The sequence below is a fragment of the Anticarsia gemmatalis genome, chromosome 18 (genome assembly GCF_050436995.1).
Source record: "Anticarsia gemmatalis isolate Benzon Research Colony breed Stoneville strain chromosome 18, ilAntGemm2 primary, whole genome shotgun sequence".
NCBI lineage: Eukaryota > Metazoa > Arthropoda > Insecta > Lepidoptera > Erebidae > Anticarsia > Anticarsia gemmatalis.
The window spans coordinates 4,555,632-4,581,814 of NC_134762.1; the positions used below are offsets into that span (position 1 = coordinate 4,555,632).

The 26,183-nt window shown below is 33.8% G+C and overlaps 1 protein-coding gene across 5 annotated transcripts in view; it reads right to left on the minus strand.

Moving 5' to 3' along the window:
• LOC142980432 (E3 ubiquitin-protein ligase goliath-like) overlaps positions 1-26,183 on the minus strand; it is a 107,405-nt gene that overhangs the window by 25,880 nt on the left and 55,342 nt on the right. For all 5 annotated transcript variants that reach the window (XM_076125807.1, XM_076125809.1, XM_076125805.1 and 2 more), the window contains exon 2: positions 23,940-24,667. In XM_076125807.1, the coding sequence (XP_075981922.1) occupies positions 23,940-24,140 (201 nt within the window). In that variant the 5' untranslated portion in view covers positions 24,141-24,667. The remainder of the gene's footprint in view (positions 1-23,939; positions 24,668-26,183) is intronic.

The window sequence follows — 26,183 nt, forward strand, 5'->3', positions numbered from 1 at the left end:
TATAAAGTAATCCTTGGTTTGCTATATATTTAGTTTATTATAAAATTATCTTTTCATGACGCAGTAAACACCGGCGCAGGAGTCGAGAATCTCTAAATAAATTATTTGTTTTATCACCAATAAATAAGGTAGGTATTGTTTGTTATTATCTGGCTTTATTTATTTATGGCCATTATTTACTTATTGTTTACATTCTGCGGAACAAAACAATTTTATTTAAAAACATTTAAGTGCGTTTTGTCTGTAAACAAATTGCGATTGTCTCAAAATGAGGTAAACAATAGGTTTTTTTTATATTTTACCGTATAATTTACTGATCTTCATAGCGTAAGAGTTTTTCAAGCCACAAGATCCCGCTGATTGGATCTTGTGTCCTTTAGCGGGTGCCGTAGCAACTAATTTTAGAGTACATTTTACATGTCAACTCTCGATACTCGATAGCCGATAGTACCGACGGTAGAAAAACACGCTATATACTGTTTTAATTCGCATCAATGGCCAACGCCCTTAAGTACCTTCGAAAATACACAAAAGTTTAGCTAAAATACTGCCATACCATCTTCATATGATTCCCAGCCATACTATGAGCGCTTTACTTATTAGAAGTCAAACAAATAAGTGACTTGTTAATAGGAATTATACTAATAATATTAGTTTAAACAACTTGTTACCTGACACATTGACATAGTAAAGAAGTCATTAGCATACGTAATATCATCTCATAATGCTATGTCATGATATCGTATCAGCTCTACAGATATATCTGCTTGATCATGTTTATCTATACAAATGTTGTATTTTGATAGCCAAAACAAGGACTTTTTATGAAATGACAATGAAGGATATCTTTTATTTTGCTGGTCGCTTTAAAATGCACTTTGCCCGATATTTCCCATAGTGTTGTAATTGTGTATAACTATTTATTATGCTAAACTGCAGACCGCTGACGCTGCAAAAGAAATTTCATAACTCGAACCTTCTCTCTTATGCTTAAAACACAAGGCATATTAAACTAGTATTTTTTTAAATCGCAGGGACTTACCCCCGGTTTCTGAGGTACATTTAGCGGTAGTTTATTTATTCAATAGCGTTAAAACTTATTAAAAAAACGCGTCAAATGTACTCAGAAACCGGGGGTTAGTCCAATCCAAACATGAACCTAATCTACTGCTAGATTACTTTGACATATCGAAAATTCATGAAAAAGTAAGCCTTCCCTACATATCCGTGGAACTGTGAATACCATCAAATAGTGTCAATGACAAGGATACGTGTGACGGCTACAATCTCATTGCAATTTCGTCGGGCACCGCTCCAACCCCAATTACAGGGGATGTTCAAATGGAAATGACAATCACCCTATACCCTAAGTGCTTAGTACGAATATAGTTTAAAAGATGATTACATGAATGAATTAGCATATCCTTACTTTACAATTAAGTTAATGTAAAATGGTGTTACAAAATAATAAACGACGTTAGTTAGTTCCAAACAAAAAGTAAATTAAATGTTTCATAACAATCGTACTTAGTAGAGTCACGACTAGTTCGTGATAAGTGTCAGATAACTTATTCGATAGATAAAGTGAAACTACATGTGTTAAACAATTGACAATTCCTACAGATAAGCTAACCGACGCTACTTCAGAAGTGGTGAAAGTCAGGGTTAATTATCTACAGAGTTACGTCAAAATGTAGAAAATTAACCCCGACATGACAAAACGACTGAACAAAAATGATGATTTTTATATTCCTTTTTAAAGGTTTCGTCCTCTAAAGCCAAGTGTAAGATCTATGTGTCTGTATTTAAACTTATAAACAACAATATTTTTCAAAGTTGAAAATATTATCTAAGTGAAGTTTATAACTTCAAATCCCTTGTGTTATTAAGACTTCGAATAAAAACAGACTAGACACATTACATCAATTTATTACTTTTGACAGGCTATTAATTTTTTTGCTTGTTTAATAATAAATAATATTATTATAGCAGTAGCGCGATTCTCTACAGTCTACTATCGAGTATCGAGCGTTTGACATTTAATAGGAACTGCAAAAAATTGTTCCTAGGGCGCCCGCTAGAGGCGCTGACGAGATTTTGATACCAAATATCTATCTAGTCGTTAGTAGTAGAAAATCAAGCTACAGTTTCAAATACCAATCTATTATTCAATAGATCAAGGCTATTTTTTCTCATAATATTACTACATACCTAACAAGTTATTCTTTAAAAAATCTTGTGAAAAACATACGTATAACTACTCACCTGTACCACATAATTGCGGTTAGTTATAATAATAATTAATTACAAGAATTAATGAGGTTAATGACCCTAATGACTAATCACAAACACTGTGAATAAGGATAAAATACTTTCAATTATTGCTGTAGAACGATGTATATCATCATACGGCAACGGAACTACCTGGCTAGGGCGGTGGACTTAAGTCCTAATACCTAAGTTTAACTTAGTTTCTACTAAGAGTATATATTTCTTTGGTATCTGCCTGTCCCTATTGAAAAAGGCTTTATGTTACTTATGTAGTAGTGTTACTTGTTGCATAAATATTAGGTCCGGGAAAAAGATTTTTCGCATTATAGTATGTATGAACTTGTAATAAAATCTTTTTGGCTTCAAGAATCACAAATGAGTACACGGTTCATAAGGTTTCTTTCAGTGAGCTCGTGAGGTATCCAAATACCGAGCTTTTTATGTAGAGAAAACATTTTATTACAAGTTCATACATTCTATAATGCGAAAAGACTTTTTCCCCGACCTAATATTTGAAGCGTCATTAACAATTAAATACCTGTGTTAGGCACCAAAATGATTCAATACATACAAAATTAGGTCAGTAGGGTGAGCGAGACGTCATTTGTTTAAAATAGGACATACAGTTCAATTTACAAGGTAAATAGGTCAGGTTCTAGGAACAGCGTTGCATTTAATATTGAATGCGCCGTGTCCGTGCGAGTGCATGCTTTTGAAAGCTTAAATACTCTGTGATAGCCTGTAGGGATTATACGGTATTCCATGAATACTCTTTGCGTGAAATATTGGAAGTACATTTGTGATTCTGATTGCTATTGATAGTATAGTGATTCGGATTTGTTGATGAGTAGTCGTGAAATCGAATATGAATCTGTGGTAGAATCTCTGGTCCGTGTCTACCCCTATGGAAAGAAGGCGTGATTTTTTGTATGTATGTATGACTGTATTTGTACATACATACAGAACGTATTGTAAAGAAAATATCTAAAGTTTTACGTAGAAGAACAACATATTTGTAAGAATCATCTGTCAACAATTAACAATGTTGACTGCAATGTAAATGTTTCATATATTTATCATATGTTACATATAAAGGCTGAATTTCTCTCCAAATATTCGCATGACTCACGAATTACGTAATTCTGTCTCATTATTTATCAACTAATGCATATTTTCCACGTAACGAGCTATTTACTTTTACTTTGTTGAATCACTTTTCAGTAATTCAGAGAAATGAACAAATATATTTTAATCTGCTACTGTATGATTCAGTGTGTACTTCAAGAATGCAGTTGAAAAAGGGCTTATGTCTTGTCTTGGCATTGTGGGATATGCCCTTTTAAAAATTGCATATTGCGTGTTTGTTTTTTTAGATGTTAACAAATGTATTTGAGTTGGTAAACTGTCCAGCCGCTGCCATCGTATATAGTCATGAATATGTAATTAGGAAGCTCGTTAGCGAATAAGAACAGTTGTATTGTGGAAAACGTGATCTGCCGAAATAAATAGTAGGTGTTTTTCCACAGATTGTTAGGACGACCTATTCGAGCATCTAGAATTCACGTATCACTTTAGATGATGATCGACTATTTTTTTTCCTAGGTCCTAGATAGGAGCCAAGAAATAGGCATTTTAAGACTATGATGTAAATAGGGCTTATTACCCAAGACAATATTCAAGAAGAGAGACAAACAGCATACAGCCTGTAAAACTCAGTTGTTAAAATGAAGCACCCAGAAAAAGAAAGAGAAAATTATCAATTATTTATTATATAAGACATCATACTAAGTTAAAATATCGTGTTACAAATCCCAAGAATCTAATCAAGAAAAAAAATCGAAAGCTGCTATTTTAGTAACATTACCACACTATTTCAACAATTGCGTTAGTTTTTAATACTATATTATCTGTGATGATGTCCTCAAGATAAACGTTTGCACACGTCAATGTTATAAAACTAACTATTAAATATTAGTCATTAACTCTGTTTCCCACGTGGAAATTTTAACCATAGTAAAATGTTTAATGTTTTATATTCTTAATTTTTTTTTATATATTTGTTTTCATTTTATTTTTTATTTTTTTTTCGTCAATGAATATATATAGTTTTAATTTTAATAATTTAATGTAAATATTTAGTTACATAAGTTTTCTACTGTATAATATGTAATAAAACCATAGTAAAAAGGTTTTCATGTGATAATCCAGTCTATAAACTATCTTTGCACCAAAAGTCTATTAAGTAGTTTAGGCGTGATTAAGTAACAAACATCCATCCAAGCACCCAAAATTTCGCATTTTTAATGGAATTATCTTACCAATAAACGTCGAGTAAGCTCTAAATTTCAGTCTTTTGTCACTTTCAATCAATTTTAAAACTGTATATGAATGAAAAAGCCAAACTACCTACTGTATGACTAATAACAGATTACAAGAGGTTTATTAGAAAGATAATTAGTTATTTTCATACGGTATTTTCCCTAAAACACAATCACGACGCGAGATCCTAATCGCGGTGTGATTTTTGCGTACGTGTACTCAGTGTGGGACACAGTTCAATGTACGATATCAGTAGACTGACAACTTGTTGTGTCTGGAGACTATGATTCAGATATAGATTTTTAGATAGACTTTTGTTATGTCTGCTGTGATAAACCTAGATTCTAAGTAATTTTAAGACCTACAAAATAACTTATACCTAGACTGTTTTTAAATTGAACAACTGCGATACAGATTTTGATACTGCGTTATGTCTGTTGTATGGTGAACCCAGATTCAAAGTTTTCTAAATGCCTACAAAATAATTTATAGACTGCTTTTAAATTGATAGTAGTTTGTTTAGACTTTTAAGGTGTCCCCAGAGAAACATAACTTGAATACCACTAAGCGATTACCCATTTGTGAATTATTTGTGCTAAAAGTAGGATTCAATCAGATATGATTAATTCGGGGACCATCCTGTGTGCCAGAAAGTCACATGGACACGGGACAAGGCGTCGAATTCATGACAAACCTGAATTTCCAGAACAACACTAAACTAACACTAAAGTTCATTGAACTAGTTGTATACTAAACCAGAGTGTGTAACTGAGTATGAGCGGCCATCTCTCTTGTTTTATGTAGGTGATAGATTCTCAATACATCCTTTGTCACAGCACAGGTATAATGTTACATATAAAGGTTCTGGATACAAAGAGACATGTATTGTTACTATGATAGACGTTTATTAACGATGTCAAGGTATTACCTTTATTCTTAAGAAAAAATACTATAGAGAATAGAGTTTCACCCCCTAGATGTAGTAAAATAAGGTCAGATTTATAAAGGATCTGAAGAAAGGTATACTATTGAGTTGTAGCTTTCCTACTGTCTGTATAGCAGTCTGTCTGATAGTCTTTCACAAACAGCTGAACCGATTTTAATGAAATTGATCATGGGGATAGTGGAAGGCACGGAGTCAAAGTAAACTTCTTTTTTCAATAATCAACACTAAATAGATAAAACGAGAAATGATTTTTTGAACACATGCGCGTGCCAGCTAATTATTAGTTTACTAAAACAGACAGGCAAATATAATCTAATTTTGATGGTGCATTTGAAACACATTGCACAAGGAATTATGGAAATAGGATCCTGTGTGACGTCACTTACCTGTCTCATTACGAACCATATGGAAATTAGAGTCCATGAGTACAGCATTCAGACAATTACTTTCCTTAATTTACGCATTAAGCTTGTTTAGTACGCTAATTGACAATGATGATCTAGCCGATCGATTTCGGCCATGGTGACCACTTCGACTCCTAACCAGATTGGTGCTGATGTGCCTTAAGATGGCTTATAAAGACAATTTTAGTGAAAAATCACGTGCGCGGTGCGGGCACGTGAGTTTTCCACGTAGTAAGCTAATTAATAAAATATTAATTAACAAAAATATCAATAAAGAAACATTAATCTTTTACGAAGATTTTTTTAAACAATTTCCTTTCTCGTACATAAAAGACTTAATTAAATGTATCTTTTAGTCATAACGTTTAATTAGCCTGTTCATTAACATTGGTTTAAGGGTAATTAGCGCTTGTTTGAGACAAATTAGGGAGCATTTAATGAGAAATTAAAATTACTATACTTAATTAAAGAAGTGTGTTTTTTTATACTGACAGTCTAATTAAGTACCTAAAGTTAATATTATTTACGATGATTGTTATTAAACTATCTTCATATTCTTTATACACTGCTAAACTAGTATTTTTTACGATTTGGTTATTGGGCAAAATGTCATCTCTACATACTATAGATAGGCCTAGATCCGTGTAGATAGATCGCTATCTACTTGAAGATAAATCGGACCAGTAGTTCCTGAGATTAGCGCGTTCAAACAAACAAACAAACAAACTCTTCAGCTTTATAATATTAGTATAGATTTCTACAATATATTTAACAGATTGTTCCAAGCACGACTCACTATAAACAGCAACACAAAACCTACACCATATTTATTTCGAAACAAAGGCAAAACTGCAAGCATCAATTCCTGTCGAAATTCCATACATATCATTAGTATACAAAGAACAACAAACAAAACTGTATGTCTGTAGCAAGGAACAGATGAGGCCTTGACGCCTAATGTTTATTCAATGAACACCACCATTGAACGAAAATTTAAAATTATAAGTCGCCACTGCAAATACCAACGTTAACTATGGTATAAGTAGGCAGGTAAGACGTGAATGAATTCATCAATTCGCTCTCTATTCTATTCTATCGTATGGTTAGTGGTCAACCTGGTGTCAAAGTTGTTCAAGCCGCCCGAAAGGCCTTTGACATGGCTTAACGACTGTTATCTTAACTGACAACAACCGGGACCGACTTTTTACCTGCCCTCCGAAGCACGAAGACGCTCCGTTCAAATACCACTATGCGGTCAACCATCTATGGATTAACCGCGCCGACGGTTGCTTAACCCACAGATCGTTTACCGACAGGTGAGCACAACTGGCTATGAGCGCCTCCTAAAATAAATTCGCTTTCGGAAACTACTTTTGTACTTAAAATTAATTACCCAAATCATAGTTTTTTGTGCAGATACCTGTATTATCACAATACTTTCCCACGTAGTAAGTGGGTGGATGTTTGTTACTTAATCACGCCTATACTTTTGTAAGGATTTCGATGACATTAGATACACGGATAGTTTAAACCTGAGAAACCTTCTCACGCAGACGAATTCACTTGCGCGTAGAGCATTTTTACTTTGGATTTCCACCTGTTTCTATCATTTATTATTTTATCTTCTTATAGAATATTTATTACTATTTTATTAATTTTTTATGTTTTATTATTATTTGTTTTAGTCGCCTATGAGCTGCTCCGACCTTTCCTCGGCCTACTTGCGTGTCATTACAAAGTGTACTATGAACTAGAACTGAGATAATTATGCATAAATCTTATACATTAAGTCAGACACGACGTTAAACACTGTTATATTCCACGTCAATAAACTGGAACGACTTTGTCTATAGAGTACGTTTAACATACAAATAGTATACGATTTATGTCCATTTGTGAAGAAAACATCTCAAAAACTGCTGAGCCCAAAAAGATTTAACCACCAGATAGCTGCTTTATGACAAGATGTATGGATGTGAATGAGGCAAGTTAAGTTTGTAAGGATCGTACCAAGTAGCGTTATTTGGTCTCTGCCTACTCCTTTGGGAAATAGGCGTGATATTATTCTAGAATTTTAGATGATAATTCCCTACTCTATGTGCCGGACAAAATGCAAAAGATTATGGACAATTTGTCAATAGATATCACTTCTATCAGACAAATAAGCATCCCTTAAAAATATCACAATGTATCAAAAATACTGGTTACAAAAAGATTTGATTCTATAACAATTTCCCAAGCATGTTGGATAATAAATAATGTCCCCGTCGACTTGCTCCCAAATAAATAACGTTTCTAAGATGAATATGCAATTTTGTTTAACAAATAAATAGATTGTATGAAATATGGTAAACATTTTTTCGTAAGGGAACTAACGGTAAGGAAAATTGTTAACATTCAATATTTGTGTTACCCTTGTGTTTATCAATTTGGAAAGAAAAGAGGCAAATATACCCTTAAAAGTTTGAGAGACTTTTCTCTTCCGTGCACCTTTAATAAGAGGAAATAAAAAAAGGAGTTTCTTCTTCTGGAGAATTCCATAGAGGAGGCATAATGGGTCTGAGGGCTTAACACGTATCTCCGTTGACAACTAGTGTACGTCAAATTGATCGTCACTATTCTGTACATTGCTGCTTTGACGTAATGTGTTAATCACTATAATCTAAGGGAGAAAACAATGTATAGCATAGTGACTTTCAAATACTTGTCAACTGAAATACGTGAAACCTCCCGACGTGTTTGTCTGAGATGATGAAGATGACTGTGACTTCAAAAGTAATGTAAAGCTTTATTTAATTACTCAAAATCAACTAAAAAGTATTGATAAACAGCGCTTTTCGAACGTCGTAATAGACAATGTTTTGCTAGTTAGTCTCTCAATTAACCGACAGCTATTCGTCAAATGAACGAAACTATGAAATATATCACATTAATATACTGTTCTGTTTACACACACCTTTTACATTATGTAATACAGTCTCGTATATACAGCGTGATTGAAATGACAAATAGTTAACAATGTTTCCGGCTCCCTGCTCAGTGTACTCGATTAGAATGGAAGTTTGATCCGATAGTTTGTGACAGTGTGTTATTGGGAATCAGTAGGTATGTTACTGTAGTGGAATAATGTGTGTGGAATATTCTGGAATTATCTAGATGTTTTAGAATTAACTGGTTGAAGCGAGTCGAAGTAATCGTATATTTGTTAACCATACTATTTAAGTTCGGTCTTAAATGTGACTAGAACACGTGGGTAGGACACATAAAAATTTGATTATTTGTTTAGACAGCAAAAAATCCGTGTGCCTAAGAATTTTTCTTCTGTATTTGTCTACATATTATTATGTATTTCCAACGAAGTGCAGTGTAAAAGAGGCAGCCGTATCGAGGAAAATCCGTGTGAATAACAAGCATTTATAACCTATTTAATAATCCTTTTATATCGCGTAATAAAAATATGTCAAGAATGTAAACAAAAACCAACTAGCTAGGTATTAAATAACGCAATATCGAAAGCAAATGATTTCCTTGAAAACATCTATGCAGAACTGTGTTTTTATACAGATTTGAGCAATTGCACTTTTTGTACCGGTTTCTCTATTACCTATTGTACCACTACAGACTTCATTACTACAGCATTACAGCGATAGCAACGAAACCATGACTAATAATGTAATGAAACATTCAATTAGCGCTATTGTTTTAGACTTTTTGCGTACTAAAACAGTTTCTAAACAAAAACGTAAATCAAAATACGATCTACGACGCGTGAAGTTTAATATCTCGGAACTATGGTTAATTACTTGAACTAAAACAATGAGGATTCCTTGCGATTGGTCGTGCGGGCTTAAACGCCGTGACTCACTGCGATACCGTACTGTCTACGTACACCACAACACACGAACAAAGAAATATAACTTTTAAAAATCAACAAATAAGTGTTAATTTCCTGTCAAACAATAATTTGTTTTCAATAACGCGATTGTGCGCGTATGTTTATTATTGTGAAACGAAAACAATGCTCGTAAAACGCTCGGCGCGATAATTTCGCTACCGATGTAACTGTAAGTAACTTAATACGTTTAGATAATTATGACTGGACACACGAACACAATGGAAAACAAAACAGACTTTACAAACAAAACAGCGTTTTGTTATTCAGTGTATTATGCATAGGATTCACTTGCAGAGCGAGCCTGAACGAGGATGAATGAAATTGGATTATACGGGACTACGAATAAATTTTAATCACGTTGTTAAGTGTAATTTACTAGAGAGTCTTCTCCGCTGGTAATTGGAGACGACTGCCTACAAAAGTTTTGAAGTACCATCGATTTCATGATGACAACATCAGGTTTTCAATATATTTTTCTGTTGGGAACAATCGCACTTATATTAAGGCGTTTCAGACACAATTTTCAACCAAGTATTAACATTGAAATTGCTAGAACAATTTATGTCGGTGTAAATATCACTGATTTTTCCCGAAATACACTTCATTACACTTAAAACGGCCCAGACCCAGGACGATGGAAATTATCGACCAGCCAAAAATACAGCACTTCTATTGTACTAATTATAGCCTGAGACATGTCGAGTATTTTATTTAAAGGTTCAATCGGACCCTTGATAATGAAATTTCACGCCAAGTTACTCGCATTGTCGACGCAATTCGTATTACGAAAGTTGATGGTATTTTTTTCGAACAAAACACCGATTATGCATTCCTTTGATGTTAAAATGTTTAATCAGAATTCCTCCGTCTGGCTTGTTTATTTGACATTTGATCATGTTACCGACATTACACGTGGAAATAGAATTTTATAAATAGCATCCTATTGTATATGAAAGATAGAGTAGGCAGGTATTAGGTTATGTTGAAATTGAAACAGGAATTATTGAATAGGTGTGTTCATGAATTTAATGTCAGCATGCACATTTAGAACGCGTAATTTGATTTATGTATTCAGAATAATCAGCATTTATATACATAATTCTACGCTATCTTCATATAATAAGACATTAATAGCTAGGTAGGTAGGTATACTAGTGAAAGGATACAAGTTTTAAGCATTACATAACAAAATCGGACAGCTATTTTAGTAAATTAATAGTCATTCAATATTTATTAGCCACAGTAACCCACATAGAAGTGAATGTTAGACCGGAACGAATCAATGGGAAACGGTTAGGACTATATTACGATTATAGTATCTCTAAATAAGATTTATACTAACAATCAATAGAATGGACTCGCGGAAATGACTTTTTTCTAAGTTTTTCTACACCAGTCTTTGTTTCCTGCTGGCTTATCACGTATCTCATTTGACAACTAGTGTATGTCAAATTGATGCTCACTATTCAGTACATTGCTGCTTTGACGTAACGTGTTAATCACTTCATTCTAAGTAAGAAAGCAATGTACAGTATAGTGGCTTTCAAATATTTGACAACTGAGATACGTGATAGCCCCCCTGAAGGTTTTCTGTTAGAACAAGTGTGGCCAGTATCTTTTCATATTTAAAACTACGTAAAAAGGTCGATTGCCCCCACATACATGTTATTAGTTTGTAATATTTGTACAGCTTTTTCTAAGAATAACAATATAACTGTAATAGGAGATGTTAATGAGGTTTTAAAATTATAAACTTCTAAATGCTTTAATGTTGCTGATGTACAAGTAATTGGATATTTGAGACAAACAAAGTTGGTAAATCGACGATCATATTTCATACATTTTACGAAACAAATATGAAACAATGAAGTAATTTAAAAGAATCTTTTTTCTTGTTGCTAAGCTAAATTCTTTTGGAAAGAAACGAATCATAGATAATGTTCCTTTGTAAAATTTTGTAAGAAAAAATATTTTGAAGAAGGATAATTGTTTTGTAATAACGAAATTGCGTAATAAATATTTAAGTAGATACACATGTTTTCCGAATCTAACGTTAAATTGTGAACAGTTGTGTCACAGTTCGTCACATCTTTTGTGAAACGTAAGATATGGTATGGCGACCGGTGTTTGTCCATGTTGATACAAAAGCTGAAACACGTGCGAACAGAAACCTTACTATAATCAACAAAAACGAATATTCGTCGATATTTCGTTTGCTTTTTATCACAATTCTATCCGTTAAACAAGCGGTAGAACTATATACAGAAATATAAGGCATGCTTATCCGATAATGCAAACTCGATGTCAAAATAGAAAAGGAAAAGTTGAAAACACCTTTAATATTTTACGAAATTTCATTTTCACGAACCATAGCCGGGCCTTAGTTTATGAAGCCAAAAGTACGCGTACATACTGACACGTGTAGCATATAATAATATTTCAAGTTTATCCACAATATTTTCCTTTATCAGTATTCAAATTTAGTTCGTCGAAAAATCTATGAAAATAATTTTTCGTACATTGTTTGGTTATGATGTAATCTTACTAGCGGAGTGGGGGGAGGGGGGGTACATTTACAAACGGACACAATAGCAAACAGCAACAATGAGTTGCGACACATTACCGCATGCATAATTACAACATGCATGCGATAACATTGAAACTGTTGTATGATGGCTTTTTCATTATTTTTAAGGATTGAAGTACTTGGTTTAGCAGAAATATACTAAGTATTTACTAGGAAAGAAAAAGGAAAGATAGTAGAGTGGTTTTCGATACTTGTTTGTTACTATAGAGTATCGATAATCTGACATTTAAATCTACTCGAAAACTTAGTTCCCATCGAGCTCGCTTGGAGCGTTGCTCAGTTTGTTTTACAACATTTCTTTAGGGTTCGGTTGTTGACAATTAATATTGGTGAGGAAGCGTTCCTTTTCACAAAAATAGCTCGCAATAGGGATGCCTGTCGCAGAAGCAGAAGTCTTGCAGTGGGAAAAGAAAAAAGTAGATGATGATACCTCATATGAGAGAGAGTTTTTATTATGTATTAATAAAATACGAGCATTACGTGTTTGATATATTTATTGACAGAGAATGCCAAATCGTTATATGATTAATATATGGCATCTACCATAGAGTAGAAGGAGTTTAGGTGGAGTTTAGGTTCACCACATTTCTCCCCTCCTAACCTCTTAGCTGTTCTGCTGAATATAAGATGCAGCCAACACCTGGTTGAGGTGTCGGCGCCAGACATCGCCGTTGTCGGTGCGGATCTCATAATGAAGTCGGCCTAGACGTCTTGTGATAGTACCAAACTGCCAATGGTGCTTAGCACTCGTGTAGTCACGGGCCTGTACTCGTTCGCCGACTTCCAACTGTCTGACCTTGATCTCTTGATGTTTTGATGTAGTTTTTTTATGGGTGTTTCTAAACATGCAGTGTAATGCTGTTCGAACTTCTCTTCCAAACATTAACTGATAAGGTGTCTGACCATTCAAGTTTGGTGTCCGTCTGAGGCGAGTTTTTACCATGACAAGTTTCTCTTGAAGATTACCCCTTTCTCCCTCTAAGCTTCGTAAGATTCTCTTGACTGTTTGTACGTATCGTTCAGCTTGTCCATTGGTTGCAGGGTGGTATGGAGCAGAGGTTTTGTGCGAAATCATACAGTCTTTTAGAAATTTTTCGAACTCTCCCGATACGAATTGTCGGCCATTGTCTGAGACAAGGAGTAGAGGTGTTCCATAGGTGCAAAATAGTTCTTTCAATTTTTGGATGCACCAAGAGCTTGTCGTTGATTTAGTAGGTATAATCTCTGTCCATTTCGAAAATGCGTCTACAACTATTAAAAGATAGTATCCGTAAACAGGTCCGGCAAAATCAATATGAAGCCTTTGCCAGGGGCCCTTTGGGTGTTCCCAGTGGTGTAGTGGTGCTTTCTCTGGTTCATTTTGTTGTAATCTACATGTTCTACAGGACTTAACTTTTGTTTCGATATCATTGTCAATTCCTTTCCAGTATACAAAACTGCGGGCCAGTAGCTTCATTTTCACAATGCCCGGGTGACCGAGGTGTAGTTCGTCCAGCACTCGTTCGCGTAATGTTTTTGGGATTAAGACTCGCGTTCCTCTTAGTATACATCCATCATTGTAACCGAGCGTTTTAAGTGATCGGCCAGTTTGTAATGCGAGTACTAATGGTGTATAATCGGAATCAATACTTGTCTCTTTCGCTATGATATTTGGGTTGACATCAATGGTATGTATTTGTTGAAGTTGAAAGCTGTAATTCTGGTCCATTTTGTTTGCCTTTGTGTTTTCTACTGGGAACCTGGATAGGTAATCTGCATTTGAGTTGTTAGGCGAAGTTCTGTATTCAATGTTGTAGTCAAATCCAGATAAGAAATGAGCGTAGTGGAATAATCGCATTGTACTCATTGCTGGTAACGTTTGATGTGGGTGGAAAATTATTGTCAGTGGTTTATGGTCTGTCACTAGGATAAATTTTCTACCGTAACAATAATAAAAGAACTTCTTCAATCCCCAGTATATGGCAGTAGCTTCTTTGTCAATTTGGCTGTACTTCTTCTCGCTATCCGATAGTGTTCTGGAAGCGAATGCTATCGGTCTTTCTGTTCCATCTGGGAGTCTATGTGATAGTACTGCTCCGATTCCCAGTGGAGATGCGTCTGTTGCAAGAACCAAGGGCCTCTTGGGATCAAAATGTATAAGTACTCTTTCGCTTAGAATTTCTTTTTTAATGTGTATAAAGCTCTGTTCGCATTCTGTAGACCATCGAAAACTAGATTCTTTCTTGAGTAAGTTGTTCAGTGGATTCGTGATCGATGATAGGTTGGGTATAAATTTGTTGTAAAAATTTGCCATTCCAAGAAATGTCCTCAATTCTGCGGTGTTGACTGGGCGTTCTGTTTTAATTATTGCGTTAATCTTTTCTCTGTTTTTGTGTAGACCTTCTTTGTCGATAGTGTGTCCCAAATAGTCGATGCTTGTTTTGAAAAAGTGGCACTTATTTTTGTTTACTCGTAGGTTACTTTCTTTTAGTTTGTCTAACACGAGCTTAAGTCTCTGTAGTAATTGTTCTTTGTTGATGCCTTGAATGATGATGTCATCAAAGAAACATTTTACACCTTCGAGATCTTGAAGGAGTTTATCCATAAATTTCTGCCAAAGGCTCGGCGCGACCTTAACGCCGAACATTAGGCGGTTCACCTTAAAAGTGCCTCGATGCGTACTTAGTGTTTGTAGCATTGCGCTTTCTTCATCCATTGTCATGTTGAGATATGCCTGGGTGATGTCGAGTGTACAGAATAGTTTACCTCCGTTCATCTCTGCAAATATATCTTCTATCATAGGTATTGGATATTGTTCATCTTGTATGACTTTATTTAGTGTAACTTTATAATCAGCGCACAATCGGATACTCCCATTCGGTTTGACAACTGGTACCACTGGAGTACCCCAATCAGAGTGGTCGACTTTCGTGATGACACCCTGTTTGCATAGTCGCTCGATCTCTTCATCCACTTTGGTTTTTAAAGCGTACGGTATTCTACGTGGTTTGATAAAAATTGGTCTTGTGTTTTCTTGTAGATTTAGGTGTCCTCTGTAATTGGGTATTTCGCCTAAGTCGGATCGAAATACTGATGTCTTGTAAAGTTCCAAAAGCTGGTCTAATTCTAGATTTTCTGATTGCTGTAAAGTTTTTATATCTGCTAAATTTAGAGTTTCGAGTTCTTTCATCCAACTCCGGCCAAAAACGGGGTCAACGTTGTTGTTGATGAGGTATAATTTACCGTGGAATTCTTTTCCTTGGCATCTGCATTGAACGTATGCAACACCTGCAGGTTCGATTACTTCGCCGGTATATGTTTTGAGTTTTATATTAGTTTTAAAGATTCTTTTGCCGATTTTCAATTTTCTGTAGTCTCGTAATGACATAGAAGTAAGTGTGGCTCCAGTGTCAAATTCCATTTTCATCTTAGCATGTTCAATGTGTACCGTTATCATGTATTTTTCGGATGTTTCACCAGATATAACATTAATATCATTCCATTCATCATCATCGCTTATCGCTGAGTCGTTTAATTGATTTATATCCGGTGTAGTCTTACTGGGCTTCGCATCTGAGCGCCGTTGTAGACACACACTAGCTAAGTGTCCGACCTTCTTGCATTTATAGCATGTTATGTTTATAGCGCTACATTTCTTGGTTTCGTGATTTAAACCACAGCGGAAACATTTCCCTTTTAAATCTCTTGGTGTGATTCCTCTAAAAGGAGATTTTTTTGAATTATTGTAGGAATCAGTGGAAATTTTATTGATATTGTCACTACTTGGTTGTTCATTCGGAAGCATTGATGTATTTTCTGCTTTACTCATTTCAATAGATGTTGCAATCTGTGTCAGGTGTTTAAATGTACATACTGTTCGGTCTTGTAAAATTTTTGTACGTGCGTCGCTATCTTTCAATCCTCTTATGAGTTGAAGAGATAAAAAGCTTTCTGAAATGTTTTTCTGGCAGTGTTGACATTTAAATTCGCAGTTGGTAGTGAGCTTTTTTAAATCTGCGGCGTATTGCGCTACTGTTTCATCCGATTTTTGAGTTCTCGATATAAATTTATGTTGTAGAACCCATTTGCTAGGTTTTGGGTCTAAGTAGTCGTCAAGTGTTTCAGTAATTTCGTTAAATGTCTTATTCAATGGTTCGTCTGGTGCTATTAAATCACATAATTTTTCATGGAGTTCTGGTGATAATGTAGACAGAAGAATATTTGTCTTCATGTGGGGCTCAGTAATTTCATTAAGTCTAAAGTACACTTCCAGACGTTTTTTAAAGTTATTGAACGTTTCTGATTCATGTAAAGGATTAAATTGTATTTTTGGTATAATCTTATGGTATTGGTATATTCTATGTTGGTCTTCCTGTCGCTGACCTTGAATAATGGTTTTTTTTGTTAAAAGTTTTGATACTAAAATAGTGTGAAGTTCTTCGAATTCGTAGCCGTAATTTTGTTCGTGTAAATACGCTGTTTCATCGTTATCATCTATGGTTTTGTTTTCTATCTTCTCTTGTAACTCTCGCAGTGCTGTTATGGTGTCCTTCAAGGCTGCGGAGCGAGCGGTGATGTCCTCGTCAGACATCGTCGCCCTCTGCTCGATGTAGGTATCGAGTCTGGTGAGTATCCCACGTAGGGTGCTCCGTTTTTTACGTAGCTTTTCCATTTAGGTTCAGTTTTTCCTCGTCGCCAATATTATGTATTAATAAAATACGAGCATTACGTGTTTGATATATTTATTGACAGAGAATGCCAAATCGTTATATGATTAATATATGGCATCTACCATAGAGTAGAAGGAGTTTAGGTGGAGTTTAGGTTCACCACAGTTTTATTTTTCTTTTATTTCAGTTTTCCTCTATTTATGTTATATAGTCTAACAATCTTGTAATGTTTTTATTGATCGTTTACGTAATTTATATAATACATGTAAATACATACTTGCATATCAATGCGAGTAGTAAATAAGTAGCGAAGGCAATAAATCTAAATGTGTTATGTTGACGGTCACATAATTGTTTATAACTAAACCTCGATAAGTAAATAATATACTATTTGTGACCATACAGTATAATATGCACTATTTTTACTTAAATTGTTTTTTTTTTTCAAATAGTTTGACGTGATATGTTTTTAAATCCAACTGCCGTAATAACTTCTAAAACCGTTTTTTTTGCACTATTTTTAATTTTAATAATAAAATATTATGTACCCCCTATTTCATAGGAGTAATATTACTAAAGTATCAAGTATGTCTCGTCCGTGGAAACAGTCTCCTTAACTCAGCTTTTGTATTAAGATTGCACTAAACTGTGCCGTCATATTGGTACTTGAATAATGTATTACTTTGTCGTCTTTAAACAATAGGATATCTAAAAGTCAAAGGTGCATTATTTTCAATATAACGACGCTAAGATTTAGTAGCTTGGTAATATTCCTGTGAGAAGCTTATTATGAGTGTTAGACTGAAGGTTTATTACCAGTAAGTATATTCTAGATTTTAGCTTTGTTTAAAATTATGACTATAACTTATACTTCGCGATTTACGCTTCTAACCACTTCTATGGATGCTCATGCGTATAATAATATTACCATCTAATATAAAATGAACTAAATTTAACTAAGAACAATTTGTATAACTAAACACCTTAATACTAAAGGTACGTAAAGGTCACGAATGTACGGAGAGATTACAGTTATCGCCCTACCACAGGTTTCCGTAATGTGCGGCGACCTACATAATGCACTGTTCTGTCTTGTATCGTTCATCTTGTTAATCCTACTAATATATGAGCAAGGATTTAGAACGAGATCCGCGAACATCGTGTAAAGTAGTGCGATTCTCTACCACTATCAACTATAATACATAAACGGCTATCAAGAAATTTAGATTGAAAATCTGTTCAGCGCCCCTAGCGGGAGTTGCAGGAACTATTTTTTGCGGTACATTTTAAAATATATCAAACTAACAATATTCCATAGTATTGATTGTAGAGAAACACGATGCCTTTTAGCACGTTTTTTTAGTACTTTTAATATTAAGAAAATTTAACGGTATGCAACTTTAACCGAAGAAAGGCGTAAAATAATATTGGCTGAAAGGTACTTTAGTGTACTTACGTTTTTTTTTTACATTCAGCATATTCTTATTCGCGATATAACTATAGTTCGAATCATGTTAATTATTTATATTATTATGATAAATTATTGGTGCGGTATTAAACCACAATACACACACCTTTGTCACAAATAAATCTTTAGGCTTTAGGTAATATTGAATAAAAACATGTACAGTCAACGAAATAAAACTGAAGCCAAAAATGTATATACAATAAAAATACCTAACTTAAGTTTTGTAAGAATATTTTTCAGCTTCACTATGTAGTCGGCTTTACTCACTTTGGAAGTAAGTTACTGAAACTCGCTTTGTGAATACATAAAGGGTACTTTCTTTTGAAGTTTCCCGTACATTAATATCATATTAATATACATTCTGTTAAATAACTCAAAACTCTTCTCTGCCTCTGTGGCGCGGTCGGTTGTTTAACCAACTGCTGAGCATGAGGTTCGATTCCCGAGTCGGGCAAAGTACTATTGGTCATTTCTAATTTATATTACAATGTTTCTCAATAATAGCTACGATGATAACGTGCCCGGTAAATGGTAATATACTCGGACCCCATTATACGAGACTAAATTTGTTAATGGCAAAAAGATGTATTACATATTAAACCGTCGGGTAAAACAGGGATGATATTATATAGGAAATTATGTGTTTTAAATTTTCCTGTTAAAACTAGTTTATAATACGGTTATATGTAATTAGATAGAAAAATAACTCTTAAGTACTCATCTTTCTAACCACAAGTCGACCACAATGGTGGTCTAATTGAGAACATCATATATAAGTACATAATTTATAAAGTGCTTATTCACTAAACAAATTACTACTAATTACATAAATACGTGTATTTTTTTCACTCGGGTATTTCCAAAAGTCAAAATAATAGGTACTCGTTTTCTAATTGAATATTTAAAAAAGGCTTGACCAAGACGCGCCCTTTTCCTAATTGCATACTTAATTCTTTTTTATTTACAAACCGGTACCTTGAAATTAAATTAAGTATTATAAAAAGACACAAACCTTCTTTGTGTACAATATATAAATTAAACCCATTAATGTTCCAGTGCTGGGCAACGATCTCCTAAAGGAATGAGGTAGGATTTAAGCCTTGAGTCCACCACGGTGGCCGAGTGCTGGTTAGGGAGTTTGCATACCTTCAAGAACTGTTCTAAAGAACTCTCAGACATGCAAGTTTGCATCACGATGTTTTACTTCACCGTTGAACAAGTGATCATTATTTCTAATAATATAACTTCGAAAAGTAATTGGTGTGTTGCCTCGGCTACGAACCGTCGACCACTTGCATGGGAGACGTCACTTAAACCACTCGGCTATCACTGCTCTGTGTACAATATGTCAGAGATTTTATGTCTCCCGTTAATACATTTTATTACTATTTCTATAAAGGTATTAACAGGTGACGGCTAACTTTAGATAATAAATTTAATGACGTAGTAAATACGGTCGTTATTTTATTGCCAATAACCTTCTCCAGGGCAATCACTGGTGTGAACACATTAAAATGAAAGTGAAGAATAAATTATAATAGACAAACAGGTCTAAAGCAAAGCATTACCTACATAAAAATATTATTTAAGAATTTTATTACTCTTGGGAGGAAATAAATGGGTTAGACTGTACTTTTTAAATACGTGTTTTTTTTTTATTGCACAAACAAAGGCAACTATCACGGAAATCCAACTTTGCGATTACAGTTAATATCTAGCTCTATGAAAATCATTTTTTTATAAATATATTTGTAATGTGATATGGTCGTCTTAAACACGGATAGCTGTATGTCGTAGTGTTGTATCGAAATAGCCATTAAACATGTCCTAAATCTTACTCGAAATTGAGTTTTAAAATGATTTGTAGTTTATCTGACACTAATACAATCGAGCCTTAAATATATTTTCATTACTTAACAAGCATTTAGTAGCGAGCAATAAAAAAATTATAACAATAAATCTATGGACTGCCTTTACTCTCGCGATGATTCAATGCAGCATGCAGTTACAAGCAGTTACACGGCGGATGTTGATACATACGGCCGGAGTACGTTCAATATTGATCTCAGAACACAATAAGATGACAGGTGTTCACGATTGTTTGTGTTACACACCAATGTACACTGATTGAAGTCATTCAATGATGTTGGTAAACGTTCAGCCCATGCAATTCGTACTACTAAAGTTTTAAATGAAAGTTTGTGGGTATTTGTACATACATACATACAAACAGACAGACATACATACGAACATACATATATACATACATACATACATACAGACATACATACATACATACTATCACGCCTGTTATACTCGAAGGCTTAGACAGAGGTATATGAAATACACCCGGTCCACGTTTTGCCGTTAACCATGTTAGTCCCGTGTAATAGTCGGCGAGCGTGTTGACATTTACGCATGTTAGTTACTCTTTCAGCCAAAATCTGTTGAACGGAGTTCAGAGAAATTTTGTTCACAAATAGTCCTGGACATATTATATGCCACCGCTGACGTAGCCGGGAGACAAAAAGCTGTTATAAATAGTATTTCACCGGAAACGCATGAGATTATATGAAAAGTATGTAATAGCATACATTTCAGAATTTAAACTAACAGTATTGACAGAATTTTGTAAAGATCGTACCAAGTGACATTCTTTGGGCTCTGTCTACCCCAGTGGGGAAAAGGCGTGATATTATGCATATACGTAGTAATGACAAAAATTATATAGAATCTAGTGATGTCATAAACATATTATTTCCATAACCTAGATTTCTATAATAACGTCTTTGATAACTTCTAGGTCATTCACCTTTATGTTTTGTTTTTAAATTCGGCATCCCGTTTTTATAAGTTTGGCAGTATTAGTATTTCACTTTCAATTCAAATATGGACAACTATAAAATAACGGTTAGTTGCAATAAAATAACAGTTATCATAACGTTACTGTAGCTATATTATAGTTCTTTATACGTTTCACCGTAAGGTCGTATTGTACGCACAAAACTGATGTCATATAGTTTTTACGTATATTTCTATGCACGTGTCGTTATTGCACTAGCATTATGTGGGTTAGTGTTTCACTTTTATCTATAGCGGCCTTTTAACACCAATAACTGTTATAATCTGTTTTTTAGTTGAGAAATAAAAACTGTTTGGTTTTATTAGTTAAGTTTGGGTTTCAGACGGTAGAATAATTGTAATGTGAGATAAGGATTCTAATTTCAGAATACAGAAACATACTTACTTTAGGTACCTACTAAAATCCTTTATTTCATTAATTACGTGTTTAAGTAAGCGAACTTTATAAGTCGAAATATAAATAGACAAAGTGTAGAATTCGCACGAATATAATATAAGTAATAAGTTTTTATTACAGAAGCCATTATTATCACAATATTTTATCTGTACATACATAACAAAGGTGTAAAATTATTATGAAATCAAAAGTACAAAGTTTCATTAAACTTTTCACAGAAAGTAATAACTCGCTCGTAAATTTGTTTGTTTGTGCAAAAACATACATAATCCAATTACAGAATTGGCACGAAATATTTATTACTCGATAAGATAACGATTTGTTGATAATTTTATTACTTTTGATACACGATATCGTAACGAAAATAATTCGACCAACAACATTTTCATATGTTAAAAAAATTAAATAATTAATTCATTCACTTAGGTCAAATGTTGATACTTAAAAAAGTTGATGCAATTACAGAAGAGTCTGTAAAAAGCCTACTGTAGAACCTTATGAGAAGTGCTAGAAGAAAGTCATGGCTACTCTTTTCAATTGCGAAATTATTTACAATGTGGTTAATACACTTTTAAAGTACCAACAATACAAAACCTGTAAGTGTTTATTGTAGGACTATTAATTCCAAGAAACATGACACATCCTTTGCCTAGAAATATGTCAAAACTATGTCAGTATCTACGTAAACCTATGGTAAATAAAATAATAATCAATTACACGTCATTAATGACTCAAGCTTCTTAGTGCGAATCGGTTAAGTTTTATATAACGACCCATCTGACGTAGCCATGGATAACTGCTATAACGAGTAAGAAGAAAACATGTGATAAGTTACAAAATATTAATATTTCTAAATAATTTTATATTTTATAAAAAAAAAAACGTTTATATAGAGTGTATTAAATATAAGCTAGAAGAATATCATTTAATATAGCGCTTCAATACTATAAATCGGAGTAAATTGGTTTAAATAAAGAAATCAATAAGTAATAAAAATAATTAGAGACAACCAGTTATTTAGACATAAGTACATTATTTAACGTCTTTGCAATTGTCTTGTGTTATGAACAAATATGATAACGTTTTGCCGAGTGCACGCGCACTTAACATAGTGAAACCGTATAATACATGGTAGAATTAAAACGAAGTTATTTGCAATTGAGATAAGTTATGTTTGTTGTTGTGTTAGGGAAGACCAAGGCTTGCAACTATTATAAATATTTATTTTTAATAACTGTTATAGAATAAATATTTAAAGTTATATTTTATTTACTGATGTTATAAATAAAATAATGGGGGAGATAATTTAATGTTTTATAAAATAATAATCACGTATGTTTAGGAAGTGTTATTTCGTAAGTACATATTTTAAATGAGTGTAATAGTAATGATGATAACACAGAAAAATAAACAGTTGTAAAAATCTGCCACGTTTCCGTGAAATAATAAATTATTTTAAAGATATCTAAGTCTGTGAAGTATAATTAGGATTTAATTGTATTAATCACCAACTTATGATAAATTATATTAACTATTGCTATCTTATCAGATGAATAAACATTTATTTTTGTAATTTCTTTACATTTTACATTTCCATGTTTTTTTAATTAACTAGTTTTTACCGTAAATATAATAATGTGGATCATTTAAATGCTACTTTATTTGTAAAATGGAGATTTTCGTAACAGAATTGTGTATCGGAATATTTTTGTATGGTCTATTAGGCCTTCTTGCTATATTTGTAACCGGTTTTAAATAAAAATACAAACATAAAATTGTATCATTTAAGTGTTAGATAAAACCTGCTTGTAGCAGTTTAAAGTTCACAGTTAATTTAACCATAAGATGTCACGAATTATTATAACCTTGGCGCAACGCTACACATTGTTTTTTTTTTCGATTTACTATGTGATTTGTAACAAAAAATATACTTTATATATTACGCATAATCTTGACAACGATCAAAGATTTTTAGAATATTTGTTTCCCTATAAGTACAGATTGTTTGTACTACCCATCCCAATAAATTAATAAATTAAATTGTATCATTTGCTATTACCCCTATCATAAGATTCTGTAAGTGAAATCAATTTTATGCTAGCCGGAAATTATTAACAAAAATAAAGATTTTAAAATCTTACCTCGGATGTTTCCGTATATTCGACTCCATGCTCATCTCTGTATGTGATATTGATGTTGGCCACAGTATAAGTGTCGCTGACCACGCGCTCTTCACTCGGACCGTACCGCACTGACTCCAGTTCACTTCCCGGGGTGTGACACCCCACGAGTGTCACCACCCACCCCAGCGCCGCCACACGAGACCACAAACCCACACGCATTTTAATTGCTTATACACATCCAATAACCAAACAAAAAAGTTACACTACACAACGTAGCTGCTATAACTCGACTAACGGCCGATATGTTTTTAAACATTGGCGAGCGAAACGATATTACAGTACACAGTTACACTAGTCAGTATACACTCGCACTATATCCACGTCTCCGCAGACCCGCGGCCGTCTACGGTGTGCCGCTAAATGAATACTCGAACACACTTTATCAGCGCCGCTATCGGTTAACGAAAACAGACGCAATGGATTTAGTTGTAGCGATAACGATACGTTATCGTTCGCGAAGACTATTAGCACAGGTACAACACTAGCTTCCTTCTGGAACTCAGGTGTTGCACTCCAAATTTGAATGTTCCCGCGCGTTCCACTTTCATACGTCGACGATATTTTTTTTCTAATTAGGCAAAGGTCATGAGTTTATGCCGTGATTTGTTTTGTTATCTGTGTTGTCTCTGGTCGTTGAAGTCGATGGCTGCACCATAACCGGCGAGGTACTTCACAGCATCGGGCAACTGGAACAATAGAAATATGACGTCAGTAATTGCTAATTATATTATTCGCTTCGTGGTCACGTCGGCAAATTAATTTCTTTGCTTTATAGGTTACACACATAATATGAAGCAGTAAGTACCTACTGACATTCCTATTCTATAGTAAAAAACCTAAAAAGTGTAAGTGTATCGACAGTTATTAGTAACTATGTAACTGTATCCAAAAACTGCAAATCACTATGACTAAGGATGTTTTAAAAGCCAAAGTCATATTGTAAAAGTCAAAGGTAAAAAAAAGCTCCGGATTATTGTTGGACAAAATGGAAAAATCTATGTTAATTACAAGTAGGTAGTAATTTTGTGTTGTATCACTGTGATTATTATTTTTCCCAGTGTTAAGTATTTGTTTAAAAATCTAGACAAATATTTCTTTGTTTTCTTATTACTTTGATAACACATTTTGTGAATTGCAAACAGTTTGTCATATTGGTAAAATATTTATTTACTAATTTTGAGGAAATCCTTCAATAATTTTAAAATATATTAATTTCAGTCCTAATTGTTGTTATTCTCTGATAACAATATCTTAAGTCTGCAATTTGTAAACTAATAATTTGTTTACTTCTAGAACATACAACCAGATAATTTTAATTATAGTAAAAACCAGCCAGTTTTATTACACTCTAGATATAAAAACTGTATCATATAAAAACAGGTTAAGTATACAAATAAGTTTTATATCCGTGCCACTGCCTACCTTAAAAAATAAAGCAACAACTCTATGGTAGCAAATGTTAAATTCTTTTTAAAATAGCTTCGAACTTTGAAACGTGTAACCTTTTTCCGAAAATGGTTCGCATTTCCCAACGCATTTATTTGGGAGGAAGGTAGTAAAATCTGTATCGGTGCTTGTTAATTGGCAATTAGTATAGAGTGAACCGATTTCGAAGGCAATCGTAGCGTACTGCATGAATATCTGGTGAACATACTGACCAGCTGGGACCGGTAAATAAGTGCCCGTGTACTGGATTTCAATATTATATTCCCTACAAAACTCGGAAAACTACGATTTTCTGTCATCTTTGGACGTTTTCCCTTAACTCTTCATTACTAATGTGAGATATTTCGACTATTCTACTCCTGTTAAGCTTATGGTGGGTTAAAAATACACTGGATTACGTAATTTTACTGAACTACCGTTCGAGTATAAAAACATAACTTATGTTCTTACTCTTAATTCCAACTGATGACCAAGCCAAATACGTAACTTACGAATTTATCGAAAAAGGTAACGTGAACTGGTAAATATTAACAAAGGCCTAACGGTCACCCATCCTTTAAACAAAGCAATGAAATCAACGTTGTTCATACCTTTTACGATACAAAAGGACCTTCGACGCTGTAAACACTTATATCAATTTACACTACCGATAAGTGGGTCAAATGACGCGCCTACATACAAGAAAACATCAAATAAAATATCCCGTATCTATACTAATATTATAAAGCTGAACAGTTTGATTGTTTGTTTGAACGC